General features: G+C 67.3%; 2 protein-coding genes across 3 annotated transcripts; one reads left to right on the plus strand and one right to left on the minus strand.

The window, feature by feature from the left end:
- The first annotated feature begins 1,355 nt into the window (after positions 1 to 1,355).
- Positions 1,356 to 18,531, plus strand: PRR12 (proline rich 12). 2 transcript variants are annotated; one of them, XM_067552109.1, is made up of 14 exons: positions 1,356 to 1,591; positions 5,617 to 5,729; positions 6,090 to 6,251; positions 6,671 to 10,056; positions 10,522 to 11,047; positions 11,693 to 12,003; positions 12,356 to 12,472; positions 12,763 to 12,896; positions 13,006 to 13,442; positions 16,263 to 16,388; positions 16,601 to 16,698; positions 16,888 to 17,016; positions 17,192 to 17,287; positions 17,551 to 17,822. In XM_067552109.1, the coding sequence occupies exons 1-14, from the start codon at positions 1,506 to 1,508 to the stop codon at positions 17,689 to 17,691; spliced, it is 5,862 nt and encodes a 1,953-aa protein (XP_067408210.1). In that variant the 5' UTR covers positions 1,356 to 1,505; the 3' UTR covers positions 17,692 to 17,822. The 2 variants fall into 2 exon arrangements, with proteins under 2 accessions (XP_067408210.1, XP_067408211.1); XM_067552110.1 differs by lacking the exon at positions 13,006 to 13,442 and having other exon boundaries at positions 17,551 to 18,531.
- A 1,980-nt stretch (positions 18,532 to 20,511) lies between these two features.
- Positions 20,512 to 24,631, minus strand: RRAS (RAS related). Its single transcript, XM_067552291.1, has 6 exons — positions 24,444 to 24,631; positions 23,669 to 23,756; positions 23,267 to 23,369; positions 22,934 to 23,042; positions 22,011 to 22,129; positions 20,512 to 21,584 (listed from the first exon to the last, which is right to left on the minus strand). The coding sequence occupies exons 1-6, from the start codon at positions 24,543 to 24,545 to the stop codon at positions 21,497 to 21,499; spliced, it is 609 nt and encodes a 202-aa protein (XP_067408392.1). The 5' UTR covers positions 24,546 to 24,631; the 3' UTR covers positions 20,512 to 21,496.
- Between the last annotated feature and the right edge of the window lie 275 nt (positions 24,632 to 24,906).

Raw genomic sequence — 24,906 nt, forward strand, 5'->3', positions numbered from 1 at the left:
ACCAGCCCCCAGAGGCTGGGGTCCCTCCTGTCTGACATTTTCCTGGCTCCACCCTCAGGCCTCAAATGCAACCCCCACACCCAGGCCAGCCCCGGTCTAGGTCCATAGGTACCAGTGAGTCATTGCCCCCGGGAACCTGAGCCCCATGGCCTGTGGGGGGGGGCACGGGGCCGGCAGAGTCTGGGGGGGGGATGTGGCTCCCACCAGTAGCTTCACCCCAGTGCCACACACTGCGTGTCTGAGATCGCACACGTGTGTGCGTGTTGGGGAGGGTTCATGTTGCACACGCCTGTGTGAGCGGGTGTCATGCAAGACACACGGGGGCGGGGGTTGCAGGTTGTGCAAATGCATTGGGGGGGCAGTTGCATGTTGAGCACATAGGTGTGGTTTGGGGGGGTGCAGCACACGTGTCGTATGTAGCTGTTGTCCTGGTCCCCCGTCCTTTACCCTGCCCCCTTCCCCCCTCCTCCTTCCCTCCCCCTCCCCTCCTTTACCCCTGCCCCCTTCCCCCCCTCCCCCTCCTTTACCCCTGCCCCCTTCCCTCCTCCTTTACCCCTCCCCCTCCTTTACCCCTGCCCCGTTCCCTCCTTCCCCCCCCCTCCTTTCCCCCTGCCCCCTGCCCCCTTCCCCCCTGCCCCCTTCCCTCCCTCCCCTCCTTTACCCCTTGCCCCCTTCCCCCCTGCCCCCTTCTCCTTTACCCCTGCCCCCTCCTTTCCCCCTCCCCCCCTGCCCCCTTCCCCCCTCCCCTCCTTTACCCCTGCCCCCTTCCCCCCTGCCCCCTTCTCCTTTACCCCTCCCCCTCTCTGTCTCTTCCCTCCTTCCCTCCTCCCTCCTCCTCCCTGTCTGCCCCACTCCTTCCAGCCCTGACCCCCATCTCTCCCTACCCCATCCTTTCCCTCCCCCCACCTCGGCCCCATTCCCTTCTCCATCCCCTCCCCCCACGTCTCCCCCACTCCCCCCCCCCCCCCAGCAGCTCTGCCCCACTCCCTCCCTCCTCCCTGCCACCCCCAGCTCGGCCCCTTCTCCCTCCCTGCCCCCTTCCCTCCTCCATCCCCCAGCTCTGCCCCACCGCCTCCATCCCCGACCCCCCGCTCTCTCTGTCTCTCTCCCTCCTCCTCCGTCTCTGTCTCCCCCCCCCGCTCCCCCCAGCACGGGATTGTGGGAGGAAGCGGGGCGGACACAGACACCCAGCGAACATGGCTGCACCATGATCCACCTCGCCAGCGGCCGCCGCCTCCCGCAGCCCCAGAGCCAGCGCCGCCAGCCCGGGGACTGAAGCCGCCCGGCGGGCCCCGGCCGGGGGAAGCGGAGGGCGCAGCGGCGGGGGGACTCCCCCCCCCCCCCGCGAACCCCCCCCCCACTTCACCCGACCCCCCCCCTCCCCGCCGCCGAGCCCCCTCCCCCGCCCCTGCAGGGGAAGCACCGGGGCGCACAGGCCGAGGCGCGGCACCTGGGGGCCCCCGGGGCGCGCGTCGTGCGCCCCCCTCCCCAGCGCCGCCGGCCCCATGGACAGGAACTACCCCAGCGCCGGCTTCGGGGACCCGCTGGGCGCCGGCCCGGGATGGAGCTACGAGCGCTCGGCCAAAGCCAGGTGAGCCGCGCCGGCGGCCGGCCGCGGGCCGGGGGGCGCACGGCCTGCGGGGGGGGGGGGGCGGCCCACCTCCGGGGCGCCCCCCCCGGGTACGGAGAGGGGGGCGCACGGCCTGCGGGGGGGGGGGCGGCCCAGCTCCGGGGCGGCCCCCCCGGGTATGGAGAGGGGGGCGCACGGCCTGCGGGAGGGGGGAGGCCGGACCTGAAGCTTCCACCCGAAACGCCCCGGGAAGAGGAGGGCAAAGCGGGGTGGGGGGGGGCCTGGACCAGTCTCTTCCCCCCTCCAGACCCTTGGACTGGGGAAGGGGCGTCTGGCCTGGAGCCCCCCAATTCCATGCACGGGGAGGGGCTGCAGGGGCTTGTGGGTGAGGGTTGCATTGGGGGGGGGGGTTCAGGGACCACCCCCCACCTGTGCAACGGGCTGATAGGACAGGGCCAAGCCGGGCTCTGCTTCCTAAACGGGGACCCCCCCCCCCCCCGGCTCCATGCACACATTTCCCCGGAGCCATCCGGTGCTGGGGTGTCAGGATCCTGGTGCCCCCCTCCGCTCAGCTTGGTGGGGGATGGGGAGGGTACCAGGCTGGGGAGCTGGGATAAGCCTGGCCCCTCTGTGGGTGCTGGGAGCTGATCTCAGTGGCCGTTTGGGGGTGTAGCCACCCCGGGGGGGCCTCCGGGAACCAGCCACCTCTTAGAGAGCATGTGCAGGTGACGAGTCAAGAATGGACCCCAGGAGTTCTGATACCTGGCCCCCAGCTCCAACCCCCCAGACTCCCCTCCCCTCCTGGAGCTGGAGATAGAACCCAGGAGTCCGGGCTTCCAGCCCCCCCCTGCTCTAACTGCTAGATCCCCCTGCCCCTCCTAGAGCCAGGAATAGAACCCAGGAGTTTCACAGCCACAACTGGGGGAGAACCCATGCTGCACAGCTGTTCTTCAACAACTGCGCCGCACCCCAGAGGTGGCCGCATCTCAGGGCTGGGTGAGCGGTCCTTTTATATGAGCACAAGGAAGCCCTGAGACATTAGCCCATGATGTCACGGTAGGTACCCTCTGAGAGACGCTCTGAATGTGTCAAAATCCGTACGATCTAGTGGTTAGAGCAGGGGAGGCTGGGGGCCAGGACTCCTGGGTTCTATCCCTGGCTTTGCCGCAGGCTCGTTGTGACTTTCCCCTCTCGGTGCCTCAGTTTCTCTCATAAGAGTCACCCTCATTTCTGAGTGCTGCTGTGCGACCACATCCGTGTGTGTGTATGTGGGGGGGAGGGTCGGGGTGTGGGGCGGGGCGTTCTTTCCCTGCAGCTCAGCTCTGTCCCGCTTCAGTCTCCCAGCTTAGCCTGTCCCCCCCAAACCTGAGATGTGCGATGAGTTTGTAGGTTTCCAGGCTGCTCCCCCCAACTGCTTGGGGGGCAGAGGGTGCCCCTGTGCAGGGGAGAGGAGCAGAGGGCGGTGGTGGGTGGCTGACCTGTGAGCTGCTGCTGGGGGGTCCTGGCTGGGCGGGTGTTTACTTGGGCCCAATTCCCCCGGCGTCTGTTCCTCACCCCCCCACTTGAACTCCGAGGCATCTGCATTTTGGCTTCTCCCCAGTCTGCCCCCCTCCCCCGAGTCCCCGTGACTCCAATCTCTGTGTGACACCCCCTCATCCCTCCCCACTCTCCTTCCCCCTCCCAGAGGCGCAGTGAGCATGCGTTGCTGGTTCCAGGACCTGAAAAGTGGGGCTCAGACGAGGGAGGAGAGCAGGGGTCACTCGGCTGGTAGATGGGAAGAAGGAGTAGAGTCTAGTGGTTAGAGCGGGAAGGCCTGGGAGCCGGGACTCCTGGGTTCTTTTATTCCTGGCTCTGGGCAGGCAGTTGGGGATAGTGGTTACAGCAGTGGGGGGTAGGAGCCAGGATTCCTGGGTTCTATCCCTGGCTCTGGGCGGGGAGTGGGGGCTGGGTGTTGGGGTACAAGACCTGGGCTCTTGCTTGCGGGCTGCGTTTCAGGGTCTACTCAGGGTGGCGCCCGCTTGCTCCTCCGCCCCTGCGGTGCATTTCCCCCGCTGGCAGCTGCCTGGCCACGGCGCATGCGTGGGCGCTCGGCCCTGCGGACGCTGCGCCCCTGCAGCTGGGGCTCCCTGGCAAAGCCAGGCCGCCTGCTGCACGTCTCCTGGAGGCAGGTGCGCCTCTGAGGGGCGAGGGGGCTGGCATCTCTTTGCAGGAAGCTGCAATGCCTGCATAGCCCCCCCCCCCCCCGGGACATGACCCCCCCATTTGCTGTACAACGCAGGGACCCCTTGGCAGCTGGCTGCTCCCGCATGGGAAGACGTGGCGCTTGAGCCGTTGCTGGGGAAGATTCGCGCCCCGTGCATTTGCCGTGGGGTGCCTGGGCTGCCCCAGGGAGAAGGGTGCATGCAGCAAGTGCCTGGGATGCGCCGGGGCGCAGGAGATGCAGTTGCATCTGGCGGGGGAAGGGTATTTTCCGTGCTGTTTGCACCCTGCCACGCGTGGGTGCCCCTGCCTGGCCCATGCCTCCCGTTGCAGGCCCGGGGCCCAGGCATTTGCTGCATGGCACCCGGGGGTGTGTGTGTGTGTTGCATGCGCATAAAACATGCATTTGCATCTCTCTCTCTGCAGGCAGGTCCCCCCCCCCCCCGCCTGCATGGCACTTACCTGGGCCATGTGGTGCACGCTGAACACACTCACAAGGGCACCGGCATCTCTCTGCAGGCCGCTGCGCCTCTGAGGCACATGCATTTGCAGTGGTGCATGCATGGCTCCGAGCGCAGCCCATGCATTCGCTCCGTGGCGTGTGCATCCTTCCCCCGGCAGCTGTGCCTGTCCAGGCCATTCCTCTGCAGGCCCCTGCGGGCAGGTGTTCCCACGTGGTGCGGGCATTTTCCATGCCAGCTGCATCCCTCTGGCAGGCCGTGGCACCTGCCCGATGCCTCGATTTCCTGTGAGGCCAGCATCTTTCCGTGGCCGGTTGCAGCCCCGCGACGCTTGCAGTAGGGCGTGGACTTGCCGGGGTGCCTGCATCGCTCAGCAAACCGGGGCCCCGGCGAAGCCCGGGCATTCGCACCGCGGCGCATCCCTCCTTCGGCAGCCGTTCACTTGCCGCTCCGTGGCAGCCGCGCCTGCGTGGTCCGGGCCTTTGCCCGTGGGCCCCGCCGGCGCCCGTCCGCAGCCGGTTGCACGGCCGTGGGGCACGCGCGGCTCGCCAGGCGTCTGCGCGGCGTGGGGCCTGGGTCCATCGGCCCACGTCTGCACCTGCCCGGTGCCTACCCTGCCAGCGGCGTACCCACGTCACCGGGCACGGGTGCAGGGCTCTGGAGCGTCCGTGTGGCCGCTGTGCGGAGCGGAGAGTCCGGGTAGCTGCAGGCACGGAGGCCGGGGAGCCGAGCGGAGGGTGTCGTGGTTAGAGCTGGGGGAGGGCTGAGAGCCAGGACTCCTGGGTTCTCTTGTCACTGGGGGGGGGGTGTGTGTGTGAATCTCTTGGGCAGAGCTTAGGGCCTGACTGGGCCCTGTGCTTAGTAGGTGGTTGGGAAACCCTAAATCTGTCTTCACCCGTCTCGGGGAGCCGGGGCTGGGCTGGCAGGGGCTGCGGGGCGGGAGTGAGGGAGTCCAGGCTCCTTCCTGCGCCGCTGGTGAAGCTGGGAGGGGGTCAGACATCTGGAGCTGTGGGAAAGCCGGAGCCGGGGACTACGTTTCCCAGAATGCCCTGCTGGCCCCCGGTTCCTGTGCCTTCCCGCTTCTCTGGGCCATGGGGCTGGTTCTGCTGCTCCAGGGTGTGCGTGGGGGGAGGATGTAGCTGGGGGGGGCACACGTCATGGGGGGGAAGCCCTGGTTTAAAAGACCCCGCCCCAGGAGACGAATCACTGCTCAGGGCTGTGTCCTGCCCCCCCTCCCCAAGCCAGCCCCGTCTCTCCCCCTCACCTGGGGCTGGATCGGGGCTGGCGCCCCCTAGAAGGGAAAGGCCCCAGGTCCCATTCCCCGCCCCCCGGGAGCTGGGGCGGGGGGGCTGTGACTGATGCTGTGTGTCCCGTGTCCCCCCCCAGCCTGGTGTACGGCGGGTCCCGGACGTCCCATCCGGACACAGACATTCTGCACCGCCAGGCCTACGCCGCCCCCCACCCCCTGCAGGGCTACGCGGCCAACCACCACCCCGCAGGTACGTGTGCCCCCCCGCCCCATCCCGGCTGTGTCCCTCTGTCCTCCCGGCCGGGTGCCCATCCCCGCCTCCGCCTGCCTGTCTCTCTTCGCCCCCACGTCTGTCTGTCCTGTCTAGGTGTCCCATCCTGCCTGCCCCTGGCTGTGTGTCCGGTGACCCCCTCCTGTCTGTCCTACCCCCCCCCGCCCACACCCTTCTCCCCTCTCTGCCTCTTCCTGACCGTCTGTCAGTCTGTCCTGCCAGCACTCCCACAACACCCTGCCCCCCATCTGTCCGTCTGCCCTGCCCACGTTTCCGTCTGTCCCGTCAGCCCCGTCCGTCGGTCCCCCTGTCCCCCCCTCACTCTCTTTCCCCCCCCAGGTCTCTCGGGGCTCTTCGAGACGGGGCTCCATCACGCCAGCAGCGCAACCCCCGACGCCTCCGTCATGAACCTCATCTCGGCGCTGGAGTCGCGGGCCCCCCAGCCCGGCCCCTCCGCCTCCTCACTGCTCTCCCAGTTCCGCACCCCCTCCTGGCAGACAGGTATGGGGTGGGGGAGGAGACCACCCAGGGGGCGGGGCCTGTGCGGGGACACTCCCAGCAGGGGCGGGGCCTGGCCCGCCGGAGCGCCTAGCTCCACCTCCTGGCTGATTCTCTCTGCCCTGCCTCCCCAGTGGGGCCCAGGCTGCCCCACCTTTGTCCCACCCCCTCAGCCGGGCTCAACAGCCCCGGCTCCCTCTGCTGCCCCCCACTTCTCCCCCCAGCGCGGCCTTGAGCCCCAGCCCGCCAGGAAGGCCCAGATCTCCCCAGGGCGGCTTGGGGTGGAGGTGGGCGTGCCCCCCCCCCTCGACCCGGGCGGGGGGATGTGGGTGCCCATGGGTGCAGCCCCTCCTCCCCCAGGGCGGCTGGGTGCTGCCCTTGTCTCTGACAACCCCTCTCTGCCCCCCCCCCGTCTCCCCCAGCCATGCACACTCCGGCGCCGGCTGAGCTCTTCATCTCGGGCGCCATCCCCGGCTCGGGCACCTTCCCGTCTTCGTCGGCGCTGTCGGCCTACCAGCACCCGGCCTCCTTCAGCGGGCGCAGCTTCCCCGTCAGCTCCTCGCTCAGCCTGCAGGACGCCGCCTTCAGCCCCAGCTCCAACGGGCTCCTGTCCCCCCACGACCCCCTCCTGCACATCAAGTCCTCCCAGGCCAGCGTGCCCTCCTCCCTCAGCTTCGACCGCCTGGGCAGCGCCGTGCTGGGCACCGGCCTGCCCTCCCAGAGCTCGGCCTACCGCAGCGCCCAGGAGTCGGCCACCCGCCACCTGCCTTCCCAGTTCAACCTGCTCTCCTCCTCCCTGGGGCCCCCCTCGGACCAGCCTTCCCAGCTCTACAACGCCTCCGTCTTCTCCAGCTCGCCCGCCGCCTCCATGGAGCGGGCCATGCCCCGGCAGGACAGCGTCATCAAGCACTACCAGCGCCCCTCGGGCGCCCAGCCCCAGCTGCCCGCCGCCCACTCCCTGCAGCATTACCTGAGCTGCGGGAGCACCTACCAGCAGATGCCCCACCGGGCCAGCCTCTCCTGCAGCCCCCTGGGCGAGCCCTCGCCCGCCGGCTCCGAGGGCTCCCAGAAGCCGCCGCAGGCCCCGCGCCAGGAGCCGGCCCAGAGCTACCGGCCCATCATCCAGTCGCCCGGCTACTCGGGCCCGGCTCCGGCCGGCGCCGGCTCCTCCTCCAAGTCCAAGAGCTACACGGCCTCCCGCCAGACCCCCCGCTCCACCGCCACCCCCAAGTGCCAAAGCAACTTCTCCGCCTCGGCCGCCAAGACCAGCTCCGTCATCGCCAGCCAGTCGCAGGCCTACTCCCCCGGCCAGCCCCAGAGCCTGCTGTCCATGAGCCAGCCCCAGAGCTACGCCGTCAGCCAGCCCCAGAGCCTGGCCTCCGTCAGCCAGGCCTCCCAGTTCAGCGGCAGCCAGGCGCAGGACCTGACCAGCGTCAGCAAAGCCCAGAGCTACGCCACGGGGCAGGCCCAGCCGGGCGGGCAGGGCGGGCAGGGGCTGCAGCCCTGCGTCAGCCAGAGCCAGGCCTACTCCCCGGAGCAGCTGCAGGGCCTGTCCTCGGTGGGCTACAGCGTGCAAGCCGAGCCCCATGTCTCGGTGAGCCAGACGGCCGGCTACGGGCCGCCCCATTCCCAGGGCCTGCCGGCCGCCAGCCCCTCGCTGAGTTACAGCACCGGCCACTCGCCGGCCATGCCCAGCCACCCGCCGCCCATCGGCTACTCCCACGGGCAGAGCCTCCCGGACTCCAGCCCTTCCCAGATCATCCGGCCCCTGCAGTCGCCCCCGGCCCCCCGGCCGCAGAGCGTGACCTCCCCCGGCCAGTCCCAGAAGTACCTGACCTCCGTGCTGTCGCCGTCCTTCATGCAGCCGGCTCACGGGCAGAGCTACCCGGGTTCCCAGGCCGGCCTGGAGCGGGCGCCCTCCTACAGCAAGTCCAAGGCCGAGTCGGACCTGCTGGCGGCCGAGCGGGCGGAGGACGAGGATTTCCTCATCCAGCACCTGCTGCAGTCCCAGAGCCCCCCCCGGGGGCCGGCCGAGGGGCTGGTGCAGTGCGAGGAGCGGGGCGCCAAGGGGCTGGCCTACGGGGGGCTGAGCAAGACGGAGGAACGCTACCACCTGCAGAGCGTCATCCGCACCAACTCCAACCTGGACAGCCAGGGCCTGGAGCTGTCCCTGCAGGGGCTGAAGGAGAAGAAGAAGGGGGAGCGGCCCCACGCCCGCTCCACCCCAGAAGCGCTCGCCACCTCGGTGGTGCACTACAGCCACCAGGCCGGCTCCATGGACGGCTACGCCCAGGACATGAAGAAGTCGGTGGAGCACCTGCAGGCCGGGGGCAAGGACCTGGGCCAGGCCCACTCCTACCTGCAGAAGACCCCCGAGCACGGCCCCCAGTCCCACCGCATGGTAGGCGAGGCCCAGTCCATGGAGCCCCACGGGCTGCTGCCCGGCCAGCAGGGGGCGCCCCTCCTGCTGGACTCGCCCCCCGACCTGCCCCAGCTGTCCCTGCCGCCGCCGCCCCCCCAGCAGCCGTCGCAGCTCCTGCAGTCGGTGCTGACGCACACCCAGAGCCAGCTGCACGCCCGGGCCAAGGTGCACCTGCTGGAGTCGCAGCGCCTCCACCCGCCCGCCGCCCCCTCGCCCCAGCTGCAGCTGCAGGCCCTGGAAGCCCACCTGCACCAGGCCCACGTCCGCTCGCAGGGCCTGGAGCCCCAGCGCTCCCCCCAGCTGCCCCCCGAGAACATGGAGGTGCTGGGGCAGGGGGACGCCATGCGGGGCCTCTCCCAGTCCCAGGAGATCCAGGACTTCCTGGAGCCCGACCTGAACCTGGAGTCCCACCTGGGCCAGGGCGGCCCCGGCTTGGAGCCCGACTCGTCCCAGCAGGTGCCGCAGGCCCCGCTGGAGGCCAAGGACCAGTTCGAGAGCCCCAGCCCGCAGGGCTCCAAGCAGCGCTTCGTGCCCCTCACCTCCATCTGCTTCCCCGACTCCCTGCTGCAGGACGAGGACCGCAGCTTCTTCCCCGGCATGGAGGACATGTTCGGGCCCGGCCCCGACGAGTTCCCCAAGCCGGGCTGCGGCGAGGACGAGTCGTCCAGCATGGAGCGGGCCGAGGGGCTGAAGGGGGGCGGCTACGACATGCTGCCGGCCGGCCAGGGCTACCCGGGCTACTGCCCCTCGGAGGGCGGGGACGGGCCCCACCTGGACCTGGAGCCCGTCAAGCACGAGCTGCCTTCCACCGTCAACACGGAGCAGCTGGGGCTGATCCAGGCGGGCCACGGGGGGCCGGAGGGGGGCGCCAAGCCGGGCCTCACCTCGCCCATCTTCTGCTCCTCCAAGCCCAAGAAGCTGCTGAAGACGTCCTCCTTCCACCTGCTCAAGAAGCGGGAGCCCTCCTTCCAGCCCCCCAAGAAGACCTACGCCCAGGAGTACGAGTTCGAGGACGACGAGGATAAGGCGGACGTGCCGGCCGACATCCGGCTCAACAGCCGCCGGCTGCCCGACCTGCTGCCCGACCTGATCTCCAGCTGCCGGGCCCGGCCCAGCCTCAGCCCCATGGGCGACATCGACTTCTGTCCCCACCACAGCGCCGCCGACGGCCCCAAGAAGAGGGGGCGCAAGCCCACCAAGCCCAAGCGGGACGGGCCGCCCCGGCCCCGTGGCCGGCCCCGCATCCGGCCCCTGGCCGAGCCCCACGGCGTCCTGCCCCCCGACGGCGCCAAGAAGCCGCGGGGCAGGGGGCGGGGGCGGGGCAAGAAGGGGGCCGAGGAGGGGGGTGAAGGAGGGGCTGGTGTGGAGCCCCTCAAGCCACTTAAGGTAATGGAGAGGGCGGGGCCTGGACTGGGGAGGGAGGAGCTGGGCTGGGAGGCGGGCCCCGGGCTGGGGAGGGAGGAGCTGGGCTGGGAGGCGGGGCCTGGGCTAGGGAGGGAGGAGCTGGGCTGGGAGGCGGGGCCCAGGCTGGGGAGGGAGGAGCTGGGCTGGGAGGCGGGGCTCGGGCTGGGGAGGGAGGAGCTGGGCTGGGAGGCGGGGCCCGGGCTGGGGAGGGAGGAGCTGGGGTGGGGCTGGGGAGGGAGGAGTTAGGATGGGGGCGGGGCCCAGGCTGGGGGAGGGGCTGGTCTGTGTCTCCCTGCCCCTATTGGGGGACGTGAGGGGGGCGGCTGGGGCTGCGGGCCCTGGGTGACGAGGTCCCCCGGTGGGCGCGGAGCTGGGAGAGGGGGCGTCTCTGGCGCGGGAGGCTGGGTCCGGCCCCACGGCGCCCCTGAGGCCCCTTCTCCCCCCCAGATCAAACTGGCAGTGCCCAAGGGTGGCGAGGGGGCCCCCCCGGAGCCGCCCCCCCCCGGGCCGGTGCCCCCCGAGGGCGGGCTGGACAGCAGCCAGACGCGGGAGAAGATCAAGGCGAAGATCCGCGAGGTGGAGGAGAAGCAGCCGGAGATGAAGTCGGGCTTCATGGCCTCTTTCTTGGACTTCCTCAAGTCGGGCAAGCGGCAGCAGCTGCCCACGGCCGCCGCCAGCCCCCCCAAGACCCCGCGGCCCCCGGCGGCCCCCGCGGCCCAGCCCCCCTTCGGCCTGGCGCCCCCCCTGCTGCCGGGGGCGCTGGACGGGGCCGACGGCGAGGGGCTGGTCATGAGCTGCACCAGCCCCTGCAAGCGGCTGGACGAGGAGCTGAAGCGCAACCTGGAGACGCTGCCGTCCTTCTCCTCCGACGAGGAGGACTCGGTGGGCAAGAACCAGGACCTGCAGAAGAGCATCTCCTCCGCCATCTCGGCGCTGGACGACCCGGCCGAGCGCAAGGAGAGCGACGCCGCCGGTGGGTGCCGTGCGCCCTGCCTGGGCCCCCCCCCCCGGCCCGCGGCCCCCTGCGGCTCCCCACCCCGTGGTCCCGGTTTGTCTCCCTCCCTCTGCCCTGGAGCGTCCCCCCCCCCCCAACTCTCCGCCCCATGTCCTCCCATGTCCCCCTGTGTCTTCCCACGTCCATGGGGTGTCCCACTGCATCCCCCTGCCCCACATCGCCCCAGCCCGCATCCCTGGGGTGTCCTGCCACGTCTCCTACCCCCCCCCCGGCATCCCAGCCGTCCCCATTCCCCTCCGCTCTGCCATGGAGTGTCCCCAAACCGCTAGGGATGCCGCCCCATCCCGCACCGTGGTTCCCCAATTGGAGGTTCCCCCAGTGCCCTGCCCCCTGGGGTGCCCCCCACCCCCTAGGGTGCCCCCAGCTCCCTCGCTGCCCCACACGCACTGCGGTTCCCCATAGCCTCTGCCCCGCTTGGGTTCCCCCTGGAGCCCCTGGTCCCCATCCCTTAATGCCCCAGAGGGTGTCCCCCAACCCCCGCACATCAGCTGGGGCCGCACCCCTGAGGGACGGGACAGGCTCCTGATGGCACGGGTGCCCCAGAGCATGCTGGGTAAGAGGCTTCCCCCCCCCCCTCACCTGTGCTAACCCTCCCCCCCCCAGACGCCCCAACGGTGGAGGAGAAGCTGCCCAGCCCGGCCCCCTCCGAGGTCTCCCAGCAGGAGCCCCCCCCGGTCGCCTCCCCGGCCTCCCCCAAGGAGCCCCCCCCGCCGCCCGCCGAGGGACCCCCGGTCCCGGCCTCCCCCGAGCCGGAGGAGCCGGAGGACGCGCGGCCGCTGCACCTGGCCAAGAAGCAGGAGACGGCGGCCGTGTGCGGCGAGACGGACGAGGAGGAGGCGGAGAGCGGCGGGGAGGGCATCTTCCGTGAGCGTGACGAGTTCGTCATCCGCGTGGAGGACATCCAGGCCCTGAAGGTGGGGCTGCGGGTCGGGAGTGAGGGGCGCCGGCAGGGCTGGGGGGCAGGGCTAGCAGGGGGCTGTGGGTCGGGAGTGAGGGGCGCCGGCAGGGGGCTGTGGGTCGGGAGTGAGGGGCGCCGGCAGGGCTGTGTGGGGCTGGGCTGAGGGGGAGGGGGCTGTGGGTCAGGAGTGAGGGGCGCCGGCAGGGCTGTGTGGGGCCGGGGTAGCAGGGGGCTGTGGGTCGGGAGTGAGGGGCGCCGGCAGGGGGCTGTGGGTCGGGAGTGAGGGGCGCCGGCAGGGCTGTGTGGGGCCGGGGTAGCAGGGGGCTGCGGCCGGGCGTGAGTGACACCCCCCCCCCCCAGGTCGCTAGCTGGCGTTACAGACGGGCCGGGCGCCGCCCCCCATCTGGCGGGTGCAGAAGGCCCTGCTGCAGAAATTCACCCCCGAGATCAAGGACGGGCAGCGCCAGTTCTGTGCCACCAGCAACGTGAGTGTGACTGTGTGTGTGTGTGTGTGTGTGTGTGTGTGTGTGTGTGTCCCCTTCCGTGACTGGCCCCTGGTGACGCCCCCCCGCGGCCCCAAGCCTCGCCCCTGGGATCAAAGAGCTCCTGGACACTAGACAGGCGGGGCTCCGGTGGGTGGGGGGGCTGCCCCCAGTGAGGATGGGGTGCCCGGGGGCGGGGCGATGCACCCAGCGGGGGTGGGATGTGGGCGTGGGGAGCAGCTTCCTCCCCCCCCCCATTGCCCTCTCCCCTGATCTCTGCTCCCGCCCCCCAGTACCTGGGCTATTTCGGTGACGCCAAGAACCGCTACCAGCGTCTCTACGTCAAGTTCCTGGAGAACATCAACAAGAAGGACTACGTGCGCATCTGCTCCAAGAAGCCCTGGCACCGGCCCCTGCAGGCCGTGAGGTGAGGGGGGGGGGAGACCTGGGGCTGGGGTGGGGGGCCGGCCCCCGGGTGCACCCCGCCTCCTCGCCAGGCTCTCTGACGGGCCCTGCTCCCTTCCCGCCCCGTGCAGGAGGCAGAATCAGCCCAAGGCTTCGGGACCCAAGGTCCCGGCCCCGCCCAAGGCCGAGAAGCAGCCGGAGGCGCTGGAGCGAGTGGAGAAGCCGCCCAAGCCGGAGCGGGCGGCCCGGCCCGAGAAGCCGGAGAAGGGCCCGAAGCCGGAGAAGCCAGAGCGGGCGGCCAAGCCGGACAAGCCCCCCAAGGCGGAGCGGCCCGAGAAGCCGCCCCGGCCGGAGAAGCCAGCGAAGGCCGACAAGGCCCCCAAACCGGAGAAGACGGAGTCCCCGGCGCCCGTCACCCCCAAGGCTGCCCCGGCCGGCGCCCCCAGGCCCAAGCCCAAACCCGCCAAGGTGAAGGCCGAGCCCCCCCCGAAGAAGAGGAAAAAATGGCTCAAGGAAGCGGCTTCCTCCTCAGACTCGGAGTCCAGCCCGGACCAGCAAAGCGAAGAGGGTGAGCTTGCGGGACGCGGGGCGGGGAGGGCCTGGAGCCGCAGCTACGGTGCCCGGCTCCGTCAGACCGGCCCAGTGGCACCTTGGCTCCATCCAGTCTTTTCAGTCCATGGCACCACACGTCTGGTCCTTCTACGGCGCTAGCCCCACGGCTCCAGCACCCCAGGTCCCCTCCTGCCCCTTTCCCATGTTACCACGGCTCGGCCCCCATTCCTCCCTCCCTCCCCCCCCCGGGTGCAGGACACCCCATGTCACCCTAGAACCATCCATCCCAGTTGAAGGCAACGCCTTGGCTAGACGCAGGTGCCGACACCCCGAGTGCCTAGAGGCTCTCTAAAAACACCCTGCTAGAAGCTCAAATCCCAGACGGAAAGGAAGAAAAGTAGTCAGAGAAGCAGAAAAATGCCACCAGGGCAAAGCAGCAGAGGCAAAGAGTAGATCAGACCGGGGGAAAGGCGCCTGGAAGTCAGTTCCTAGCGAGGAAAAGAGAAGGGAGCCAAAACTCCGGCAAGTCAAGTGGGAAAGAAAGAATCTGAAGAGCAACGAGCGAACGGCCCGAAAACTAGCAGCCAGAAATGTTTTTAAGCACATCAGAAGCAGGATGCCGGGCAAACGAAGCGTAGGGCGCCTGGCTGATGGAGGTGCTAACAGAGCACTCGGGGAAGACGAGGCTATTGCAGAAAAGCTAAATGAATTCTTTGCATCGGGCTTCGCTGCCGAGGCTGGGAGGGAGATTCCCACACCTGAGCTGGGCTTTGTAGCTGGCAGATCTGAGGCGCTGTCCCAGATTGAGGTGGGCATTAGGGGAGGTTTTGGAACAATTTGATACATTAACCAGTAATAAGTAACCAGGACCAGATGGATTCTGAAGGAAATCAGATATGAAACTGCAGAACCACTAACCGTGGTATGTGAGCTACCGCTTCATGGTAAGCTGGACCAGGTGGCTGGCAGGGAGCTGATGTGATGCCGATTTTTAAAAAAGGCTCCAGAGGTGATCCTAGCAATTGCAGGCTGGTGAAGCCTAACTTCAGTACCAGGGAAATAGGTTGAAACTATAGTAAAAAGAGGATGATCAGACACAGATGAACATGATTTGTTGAGGAAGAGTCAACATGGCTTTTGTAAAGGGAAATCACGCCTCACCAATCTACTAGAATTCTTCAAGGGGAGTCCACAAATGTGGACACGGGTGATCCAGTGGACACCTTGGACTTCCAGAGAGCCTTTGACAAGGTCCCTCACCAAAGGCTCTTACGCAAAGTGAGTGGTCATGGGATAGGAGGGAAGGTCCCTCCTGGATCAGTAACCAGTTAAAAGATAGGAAGCAAAGAGTAGGACTAAAGGGTCAGTTTTCAGAATGGAGAGCAGTAAAGCGTGGTAGTGAGAGTAAATAGTTCCCCAGGACTCTGTGCTGGGACCCACGCTGTTCAACATATTCATAAATGATCTAGAAAAAGGGGTGAACAGGGAGGTGGCAAAGTTTTGCAGTCGATACAAAATTGCTCGGGATAGTTGAGTCCAAAAGCCGATTGCGAAGAGTTATCAAGAGATCTCCCCGAACTGGGTGAGTTGGCAAGAAAACGGCAGGTGAAATTGATAAGTGCAAAGCAACACACATTGGAAAACAGAATGCCCCCGAGACGTACGAAATGATGGGGTCGGAATTAGTTGTTCCCACCCAAGCCAGCGATCTTGGCATCACTCTCCCGGATAGGTCTCTGAAAACAACTGCTCAAGGGGCTGCCCCAGTCACAGAAGCTAATGGCGCGTTAGGGACCATTAGGAAAGGGGTAGAGAATAAGACAGAAAATATCCTAACGCCTCTCTGTGAATCCCTGGCATGACCACACCTGGAAGGCTGGCTGCAGATCTGGTCGCCCCAGCTCAAACATGATCAATTATGGTTGGAAAAGGTGCAGAGAAGGAAAACGGTTTGGGGAGAAATTAAACAGTTGGGGATGGGTCAGCTTGGAAAAGAGATGACAAAGGGGGTGACGAGAGGGGGCTTGACTGGGGACTGGGTGCAGAAAGTGAGGGGGGAAGTGTCTTCCCGTAACACACGGACCAGGGTCACCTGTGCGAGGCTGATGGTATAAACCGCTCAAAAAAAGGACAAAATGATCTCAGGCCATCAGGGGCTGTTAGGCCGATGGGCAGGGATGCAGCTCCTGGCACCTGCTGTCCTTTTCTGCTGGCCAGAAGTCAGGCCAGAGCAAGTCATTCACTAATGACCCCCATTACCTTCCCCAGTTGTAGTCAGAACCAGTTTCCAGACTGGTGGGGGGGAGGGGGGGGGTCTTCTTTGGGCTATCCAAAGAGGGCCCACAAACTGCCTGGTTAGGGTGACCTGTTGGCCCTGTTGTGTGGGCCTCCCCTGGGCTCTCATCTGCCTTCTTGTTCATGCCCATGCACTTCATTTTGTACGCTTGAGCCGAGGCGTCCCCTGGAGTTCGCCACTTTGGGCCCTTGCCAGAGCCATGTGGCCACCAGTGGGCAGTGCCCTTGTCTCCACCAATAGGGTGAGCCGGAGATGGTTGTATGCAAATAAGGCTCGCTGCAGGTTGGGGGGGGTGCACTCCCCCGATTCACCACTAGAGGGAGCCAAAGTGCCTCTTAGCACAAGCAGCCAGGCCCAGGTGTTTAATGGGGGCGGGGCTGACTTTGGGGGGGGGGCACAAGCTCCAGGTTGGGGGGAGGGGGGGTTGGAGCTGGGGACATGCTGGTTGGGGGGCAGGTTTGCGGGGTGTGGAGGTATAAGGGGAGGCTGGCTATGGGGCAGGGCCAGGTCCCCCCCACTGATGCCTGTTCCCCCCCCCAGAGCGGGTGCCAATGGGCCGGGTGCTGAACACACGGGCCATGAGGGAGATGTACCGCAGCTACGTGGAGATGCTCGTCAGCACCGCCCTGGACCCCGACATGATCCAGGCCCTGGAGGACACCAACGGTGGGTGCCGCCCCCCCACGCTGTCCCCGCCCCATAGCCGGGGAAGGGGGAAATCTGCCCTGATTCCCCTCCCCTTCACAGAAACCCAGTTGGGGGGGGGGGGCTTCTCCCTGCCGAGGGCGGAGGGGTGAGCCCAGGGCAGCCACGGGGCCGGTCCTGGTGGAGGGGGGGGTGACGGATGGTGACTTTTGCCCTCTTCCCCCCCCCCCCAGACGAGCTGTACCTGCCCCCCATGCGGAAGATCGACGGCATCTTGAACGACCACAAGAAGAAGGTCCTGAAGCGGGTGTCGTTGCACCCGGCCCTGCAGGTGGGGGGCACGGGGGAGGGGCTGTTCGGGGGGGGGGGACCTGGGCAGAGTGGGGGGGGCCCCTGGGGAAAGAATGTGGGGGGGCTGGAGGGGTGCAGAGGGGGCGTGGGACTGGGTTCTTTGCACATGTGGGGATAGGCACCCCGTACCGAGGCGCCCCCCCCACCATCGTGCTGTGCCCCCCCCCAGGAGGCGCTGCACACCTTCCCCCAGCTGCACGCGGAGCCGGGCGAGGCGCTGGTGAAGCTGCGGCCGGCGGGGGAGCCCTACAACCGCAAGACCCTCAACAAGCTGAAGAAGAATGTAACCAAACCCCAGGTGGGTTGGGGGGGGGGGGACGGGCTGGAGGGGGCGGCTGGGGCTGGGGCGGCCAGGCCGGGTCTACGGTGGGTGTCCGGGGGGGTAGGAGAAAGTGGCTGCGATCTGGGGGGGGGGGGGGGGAAGGGTCAGGAGCCTCCAAATGACCCCTGCCCCCCCCCCCCCCCCCCACCAGGAGTTCAAGGTCGACGTGGAGAAGTCGTTTTTCTACACCCTGTACCATTCCCTGCACCACTACAAATACCACACCTTCCTGCGCTGCAAAGACGAGGTGAGCCCCCCCGCCCCCCCCCCACACAGCCCCTAACCCACACCTTCCTGCGCTGCAAAGAGGCCCCCCCCACCCACCCCACAGCCCCTGCTAGCCGGGCCCTGGCTACCCCCATTGGGCACCGCCCCCGGTGCCCCTCCCTCCTGCCCCACAGCCCCTGCTAGCCGGGCCCTGGGCACCCCCATTGGACACCCCCCCGGCGCCCCTCCCTGCAGCCCCGGCCCCCCGATCCGGCCCGCGGTGCTGACGCGTCTCTCCCGCAGACGACGGCGATCGAGGGGCAGGACGCGGACCTGGGCCAGGAGGAGGTGGTCCAGCAGTGCATGCGCAACCAGCCCTGGCTGGAGAAGCTCTTCGACTCCTTCAGCGAGCTGCTGACGCAGGCCCAGACCAAGTGCGCGTGACCCAGCCCCCGCGGGGGTCCCTCCCCCGCCGCGCCGGCCCCGCCCCTCCGGCCCCCCCCCGCGCGCTGAGCTGGGGAGGGCTCCGGACCGAGGGGGGGGGCGTTTGGGTCCCTCTCCCCACCCTCCATCTCCAGTGGGGCTGTCTAGGACAGACCCCCTCCCCCACCCCGGCCAGGGGCGGCCAGAGCCCGGGGGGGCCACACCCGAAGGTGGGGGGCTCTGGGATCCGTGGACCTTCTCCCCCCTCCCATACGGAGAAACCTTATTTATATATATATGTATAAATGTCTATTTAGCAGCTTCCTTTCTCTGTATGGGGGTGGGGGGACCCCCCCCCTGGCTGGGGCAGCACATGGGGCATTGGGGGGGGACAGGTCAGAGGAGGGGGGTGGGTTAGAGTGGGGGGGGCTGGGAGCCAGGACACCTGGGTTCACAGTCCGTCCCTGCCCCTTCCTCGCAGGGGGGAACTGTAGATAAAGTATTATTGGGGGGGGGGGTTCCCCCGAGTGCAAAGGCTCAGCAGGGAATTAGTGAGGCGGGGGCACTAATGGTCCCCATGCCCCCCAAAAGGGGACCCCCCCCGACTCATCCATGGGGTGGCCAGCCCCCCCCGTCCCGTGATTCCCCACTCCCAGAGGTATTCATTGCCAAGCCCAGGGAGGAGTCAGCCCCTCCCCCCGGCAGAATAGCCCCCCCCCATCTGTGGCTGGGGAGGTCTCCTCTCGGGGTGGGGGGGGGGCAACCAACGAGTCTGCGTGCTTCCCCCGGGGGGGGGGGGTGACAGATTCCTTGTCGCCCCCTGTTCCCGAGCGATTATTTAATCCTTCTCTTAGGCCGTGTTTTGGGGAGGGGCCGGGGGGGTTGGCCCAGCTGGGGGGGGCTGGAGGGGGGGGGGGCAGCGGTTGTTATTTTTGTCGTTGTGTGTTTTTGTTTTGTTTTTTTATCCGCGGATTTTCTTGTACATACTGTATAGGGTCAAAGTCTATGTATCATATTGTATGGGACTAACCGAAACCCACGGGCCCCCCCAGCCCCCCTGCGCTTGGGTGAACTTTGAGTTGGGGGGGTTATAATTATATATATATTTGGGGGGGGCCGATCCCCACTTCCCCCCCCATCCCAATCTGAGGTTTCTTTAACCTCGGAGACAAAATTGAGTCTCGAAGAGCAAAATTTGTTCAGGGCTGGTCCGTGCCCCCCCGCATTTCCCAGCCTGTCCCCCCCCCCAGCCTCTTCTCCCCTACGCACCCCTATTTTACAGCCGGCCCCCCCACTCCCAAGCCCGCAGCCTCTCTCTCTTCTCCCCAGTGGGATAGGTGTGTGTGTGGGGGGGGGAACGGGGTACCTGTCACCCCCTCAGCTGTTCCCTGGGGGGGTTCAAGGTACTTAAGGGGGGTTGCCACAAAGACCCCCCCACCTTGCTTTGGGCTTCCCTAGGCGGGCGGGAGCCCTGGACCTCTAGTGGGGCCCTATACCCCTTCCCCTGCCCCCCCACCCGGCGAGGGAGCCCCCCAACAAATCCTTGACCCCTCTTAGGTTTTGGGGGAGCACAGAGGGGGAAAAGGGGGGACTCTTCTACTCAGCCCTTTCCCGCTCTTTTCTGGGGCACCCCTCCTTCCATTCTCGAGGGGGCCCAAACCAGCCCCCTTCCCCCCAGCTGAGAATTCCATCGCCGCCGGGGGGTGTAATTTGGGGTGATTCCCCAGCGCCCCAGTGTCTGTAGTGCCCCGGGGATACGGCCATCGGGGAGGGGCCCAGCACCTGGTTGTAGCACCCGGGGGGGGGGGGGGGGGGGGGGGGGGGGGAAAGAGAGAGATGCAGCCAGGAATCCCCAGTACCAGAAACCATGCTAAAGCACTAACCTGGGGGGGACGGGACACCCCAGGGCTGGCCAAGCTCCAGGTACCCCTAAGTGGGGGGAGCTGTGAGCCCCCCCCCCGCACTGGAGTGAGCCCTTTGTGCGAAGGCCCCCCCCAGTCCCGCCGCCCCCGCGCCCCCTTTTTTTTACGCTGTGTACTCTGTGTCGGTCGGTTTGCAGCCCGGATTGTGGTATGTATGGATGTTCCGATATATTTTTATTGTTTACGCGCGTCTCCGCCTGGTTTTCTCGCCCTCAGCGAAACTCACGGCCCCCGGATCCTGTGCGTTCCACCCCACTGCGTTACTGGGGGGACGCAACGCAGCCCAGGAGCATCATCCCGTCCCCCCGCAATCCCGGGGCGACCGAGGGAGGAGGGCAGGGCCGGCTACCTGCACTCCAGCCCACGCAGGCATGGACGGGGGGAGACGTGGGGAGGTTGAGGACACAGTGCGGGAATGCTGCGGCTCTGCACCCCAAAAATCACTGGGCAGCCAGTTCCTGTCAGCCCAACATGCCCTGGAGTCAGTGCTGGGGGGTACAGACAGATAGACCCTGAAATGGGCAGGCTCCATTCAGCCCCCCCCCAGGGCCGGAGGGGAGCCAGCGCCCCTCCAGAAGGGACAGGGCCCATGTTCCATTTCCTGCCCCCCCCCCCCCCCCAACCAGCCATCCCCGGGGTCTAGATGGGAGCTGGCACCCCCAAAGGGGACCCAGCAGAACCCAGGCGTCCGGGTGCTGGGTCGAGGCCCCCCAATTTCTCAGCCTCCCCTCAAGACATCTTGGGGCTGTTATTCTTGCCCCCCTGGAGTGACTGTCCCCCCCCCCAGCTGCCTCCCTAAGACCCCTCAACGGGCCGCTCCCTGCCCCCCTCAATAACAACGCTGACGCAGTCCTGGCTTTAAGGCACTTTAATGCAACCATTGCTTGGTTGGGGGGGGGTCCTTTGGTATTTACAGATGTGGGGAGCCCCCCTGGTCCCCCAAACCTGCTCTGTACAGTGAGCTAAACTGGGTGGACAGTGGGGGGAGGTCTCTGTGCACCCCCACACTCCCCGGATAGGGTGGGGTCTGTATCTTGAATTCCTTTTGCTCCAGCCCAGGGAAGAGTCTCTCCCCCCCCCACGTCCCCGCCCAGTGTGTGTGTGTGTGTGGGGGGGGGGGGTGAGCGGTGAACCCCCTGCCCCACAGCGGTGCATTGAAATAGCCGTGAGGTAACTTGCTGCCGAGCTTCGACCCCCCCCCCCGTTTATATAGGGGGTCTCCCCACCCCCAGTGCTTTTGGGGGTTGTGTGCTGAATCTGGCTATAGAATGCAGCGTGGCCCCTCCCTCACCTCAGCCCCCGGACGCCGGGGTCCCCTCTTCCAATAAAGCTTTGTTTTGACATAGAAAAGACTAAAAATTCAGAAGAAACCCCCCTGCCTGGGGGGGGAGGGGGGACAGGGCAGCACCTTGACCAGGATCCTTCCCCCCCCCCAACGGTGCCTCCGTGGGGCCCCACAGCTCCCTGTTCCCCAACTGAAATGGGGGCCTGGCTTGTGCCCCCCCCACTGGACAATAGTGGGGGGCAGAGAGTGCCCACCTGGATTGAGTCCCCCCAAACCTTCCACCCCTGGGCTATGTGTAATGGGGCCCCCCACCCTGACACCCCAAATCTTTAAGGGGGGCTTTTACCCCTGACCCAATAATACAGGGTGACCATTGCCCAACCCCTACAAACCAGGGGAACTCCCCCTTTCTCTGGCCCCCAAAATATCACCTGGGTTCCCCCTCATCTGCCTCCCCCCAACAGAGCTATTTATAGATATGTACAAACAGCTGTGGAATAGACTGCCCCTCCCCCATCAGCCCCCGCCACCCCGAGAATTCAGGGGGGCTTCCCCCTTCTTGCACAGTGGGGTGAGTGTTGGGGGGTAGAGGTGGCGGGGGAGGAGCACGCTCCCCCCATCACAGGATGCAGCAGGGGCAGCCTTTGGACTCTTTCTTTGTGGGGTGCGCCGTGGGGGCGGGGGGCGTCTCCAGCTCTTGGAACCTCCTGCAAGAGAGAAAAGGGCGAGATGCTTAGGAACCCAAATGGGGGGAGGAGGGGGCGCGGTGTGCCCCCCAGGGAGAAGTGCCCCTCCTTGGAGGGTGGCTGCTGTTTTGGGGGGCATCCTCTGGTGAGCATGTGCTCCATTGGGGAGCCGATGGTTCCGGAAGGAGGGCACCCCTGATTTAGGTGGGGGGGATTCAGGGGTCTCGTGGGAACGTTGGTGTCTGATAGGAATCTACCCCCTTGGGGGAAAAGTATCCGCCCACTTTGGGGGCTCCCCCTGGGGAGGCATCTCTACCCCCCGGGGGTCTCTGCAGGGCACCATCCCCCATTCCAAGGGGTGCCTTGGGGGAACTGCTGCCCTTGGGAGAATCCTGGGGGGTCAGAGCTGAGTCCTAGGTGGGTCCCGTCCCACCCCTCGCCCTGTACCTGATGGCCCTGACGACCTCATGGAAGGACTCGTCCACGTTCAGGCGGATCTTGGCAGAGGCCTCCATGTAGGGGATGTGATTCTCCTGGGCGAAGGCCAGCGCCTCCTCCTTGGGCACCTGGGGGACACGGGGGTTACAGACAGCTCCTCCAGCATTGGGCTGCTGGGAGAGGGGGCAGCTGGGCACCTCTCAAAACCCCACAGCAGCTGGGGGACCGAGGGTTTAGAAAGCTAGCATCAGGGGCCCCCACCACCAGAGACACACTTCCTGCCTGGGCCCCGTCCAAGATGGCCGCCGACAGAGCGTGAGTGGCTCATGGGGCGGCACTTCCTGTCTTGGCCCCATCCAAGATGGCCACCGAGAGAGCGCGAGTGGCTCATGGGGCGGCACTTCCTGTCTGGGCCCCGTCCAAGATGGCCACCGACAGAGCGTGAGTGGCTCATGGGGCGGCACTTCCTGTCTGGGCCCCATCCAAGATGGCCGCCGACAGAGCGTGAGTGGCTCATGGGGCGGCACTTCCTGTCTTGGCCCCATCCAAGATGGCCACCGAGAGAGCGCGAGTGGCTCATGGGGCGGCACTTCCTGTCTGGGCCCCGTCCAAGATGGCCACCAAGAGAGCACGAGTGGCTCATGGGGCGGCACTTCCTGTTTGGCCCCATCCAAGATGACCACTGAGAGAGCACGAGTGGCTCATGGGGCGGCACTGCCGGCCTGGGCCCCCTCCAAGATGGCCACCAAGAGAGCACGAGTGGCTCTTGGGGCGGCTGTTCCTGTTTGGCCCCATCCAAGATGACCACTGAGAGAGCACGAGTGGCTCATGGGGCGGCACTTCCTGTCTGGCCCCATCCAAGATGGCTACCATTGGCCCGACCTCTGGGCCCCATGAGGACACCCCCCATCCCTGTCCGTCCCCACCCTCACCTGGCGCTGCGGGTCCAGGTCGGCCTTGTTGCCCACGAGGATCATGGGAAAGTCGTCCCGGTCTTTGACCCGCAGGATCTGGGTGTGGAACTTGCTGATCTCGGTGAAGCTGCAGGGGGGCGAGAGGGAGAGAGGCTGGGGGGCTGCTGCGGGGTCCTCAGCCTGGGGGTCACAGAGGTGGGGGTGGGGGGCAGAGAGCTGAGGGCCGCTGTGGCCCAGGCTGCAGGGGGAGCTGGTGGGAGGGGGTTGGGAAGGCTGCCATAGGGGGCAGGGGTGGCCTAGTGGATGCAGGAGGGGGGGGGGGGTGGCTCTCAGTGGTGGGGGGGCCCTTACCTGCCACGGTCATTGATGGCGTAGATGAGCAGGAACCCCTCCCCCGTGCGCATGTACTGTTCCCGCATGGCCCCGAACTCCTCCTGCCCGGCCGTGTCCAGGACTGTGGGGCAGAGATGGGGGGGAGGGGGTTAGCTCTCCCCACAGCCTGAGAGCCAGGGCTCCCCTCCCAGAGCCAGGCAGAGAACCCAGGAGTCCTGGCTCCCAGCCCCCCCCCCCCCCCCCGCCCCGCTCTAACCACTAGACCCCGCTCCCGGCCCAGAGCCACAGGCAGAACCCAGGAGTCCGGGCTCGTTGCCCCCTCTGCAGCTTTCCCAGCTACCCCTGGGCTCACCCCTCTGCCATGGCTGGGCCGCCCCCGCCCCCCAGCAGGGTACAGACCGGCCCCCCCCCCCCACTCACTGTCCAGCCGGGTGGGGGTCCCATCGATGGTGCAAATCTTCGTGTACGAGTCCTCGATGGTGGGGTCATAGTCCGAGACGAAGTACGACTGCGGGACGGGAAGAGGGGGGGGGATTACAGCCACTAATAGAACCCAGGCGTCCGGGCTGCCGGCTCTGACCACTGGACCCCACTCCCCTCCCCCAGCCGGGACAGAACCCAGGCGTCCGAGCTCCCAGGCCAGCGAGGGGGGCAGGGCAGGGCGGGGCGGGATTGGCTCCCTCCAGGCCCCAAATTCCTGCTCCCGCTCCCCGCCCTGAACTGGGGGGTTGGAATTTCCCCCCTTCCCGGCCCTAGGCTCCTCGCACCACCCAGCCCCCCAGACAGACTCCGCCCTCGCCTCCCCCCCCCCGACCAGGCGCCCCCCCAGCCTCTCCCCGAGACCCCCCCCAGGCCAGGAAAACCTGCTCCCACTTCTAGTGCCCCCCCTGCACCTTCCCCTCCCCCCAGAACCCCCGCCCCCATCAGTCCAGTAACACCCCTGGACCGCCCGCAGCATCCCGGCCCTACCCCCCATTGCACCCCCCAATCCCCTTGCCCTGCCCCCGAGCCTCCCCCAGGATCCCGGCCCTACCCCCACATTGCACCCCCCCAGAATCCCCTTCTCTGCCCCGCAGGACCCCTCTGCCCCCCCCAGTCCAGCACCCCCCGGGATTCCCCGCAGCCTGAACTTTTCCCGGGGGACAATTCGCGGGAAGGGGGAGCCCGGCCGGGGGGAGCCCCCCCGCCCCCTTACCTGGATGAACTGGATGGTCAGCGCGCTCTTCCCCACGCCGCCCCCTCCCACCACCACCAGCTTGTATTTCTCCTGGGGCGCCCCCGGCTCTTTGGGGACCATGGCTGGGGGGGGCTGTGTTGGCTGGGGGGACCCCCCGCCCCTCCCCTTCGTGGCCGGCCCGGCGATGCGCTGGAGTTCCTAGGAATATGGCTGGCTCTGAATCCCCCCCCTCCCGGCCATCCCCCCCCGACCGGGGCGGAGCCCGGCTTTATGCTAATCTATGCTAATGTGGCGCTCGCATAGTCATGAGGCGCCAGGCGATTCACAAAAATCCACTTCCCTATATGGCGCGCGGGCAAGAGGGGGGCGGCGCCCCCCCGCCCGCCGTTCCATAACCCCTGGCCCCACCGTGCACCCCCCCACTCCTCTGGAGCCTGGGCTGGGAGCCAGGACTCCTGGGTTCCATCCCCAGCTCAGGGCG

Source organism: Emydura macquarii, unplaced genomic scaffold, assembly GCF_026122565.2.
Source record: "Emydura macquarii macquarii isolate MOO-44397 ecotype Brisbane River unplaced genomic scaffold, CSIRO-AGI_Emac_v2 contig_1386, whole genome shotgun sequence".
Lineage (NCBI taxonomy): Eukaryota > Metazoa > Chordata > Testudines > Chelidae > Emydura > Emydura macquarii.

Bases quoted from the DNA above. Each gene is read 5' to 3' on its own strand.
- PRR12 (XM_067552109.1), top strand. From the start codon at position 1,506: ATGGACAGGAACTACCCCAGCGCCGGCTTCGGGGACCCGCTGGGCGCC. The intron at 12,473-12,762 runs GTGAGTGTGACT...CCCGCCCCCCAG, and splicing joins AGTTCTGTGCCACCAGCAAC to TACCTGGGCTATTTCGGTGA. The intron at 16,699-16,887 runs GTGGGGGGCACG...GCCCCCCCCCAG, and splicing joins CGTTGCACCCGGCCCTGCAG to GAGGCGCTGCACACCTTCCC.
- RRAS (XM_067552291.1), bottom strand. From the start codon at position 24,545: ATGGTCCCCAAAGAGCCGGGGGCGCCCCAGGAGAAATACAAGCTGGTG. The intron at 23,757-24,443 runs GTAAGGGGGCGG...CCCGTCCCGCAG, and splicing joins TGACCATCCAGTTCATCCAG to TCGTACTTCGTCTCGGACTA. The intron at 23,043-23,266 runs GTAAGGGCCCCC...GCCCCCCTGCAG, and splicing joins GCCATCAATGACCGTGGCAG to CTTCACCGAGATCAGCAAGT.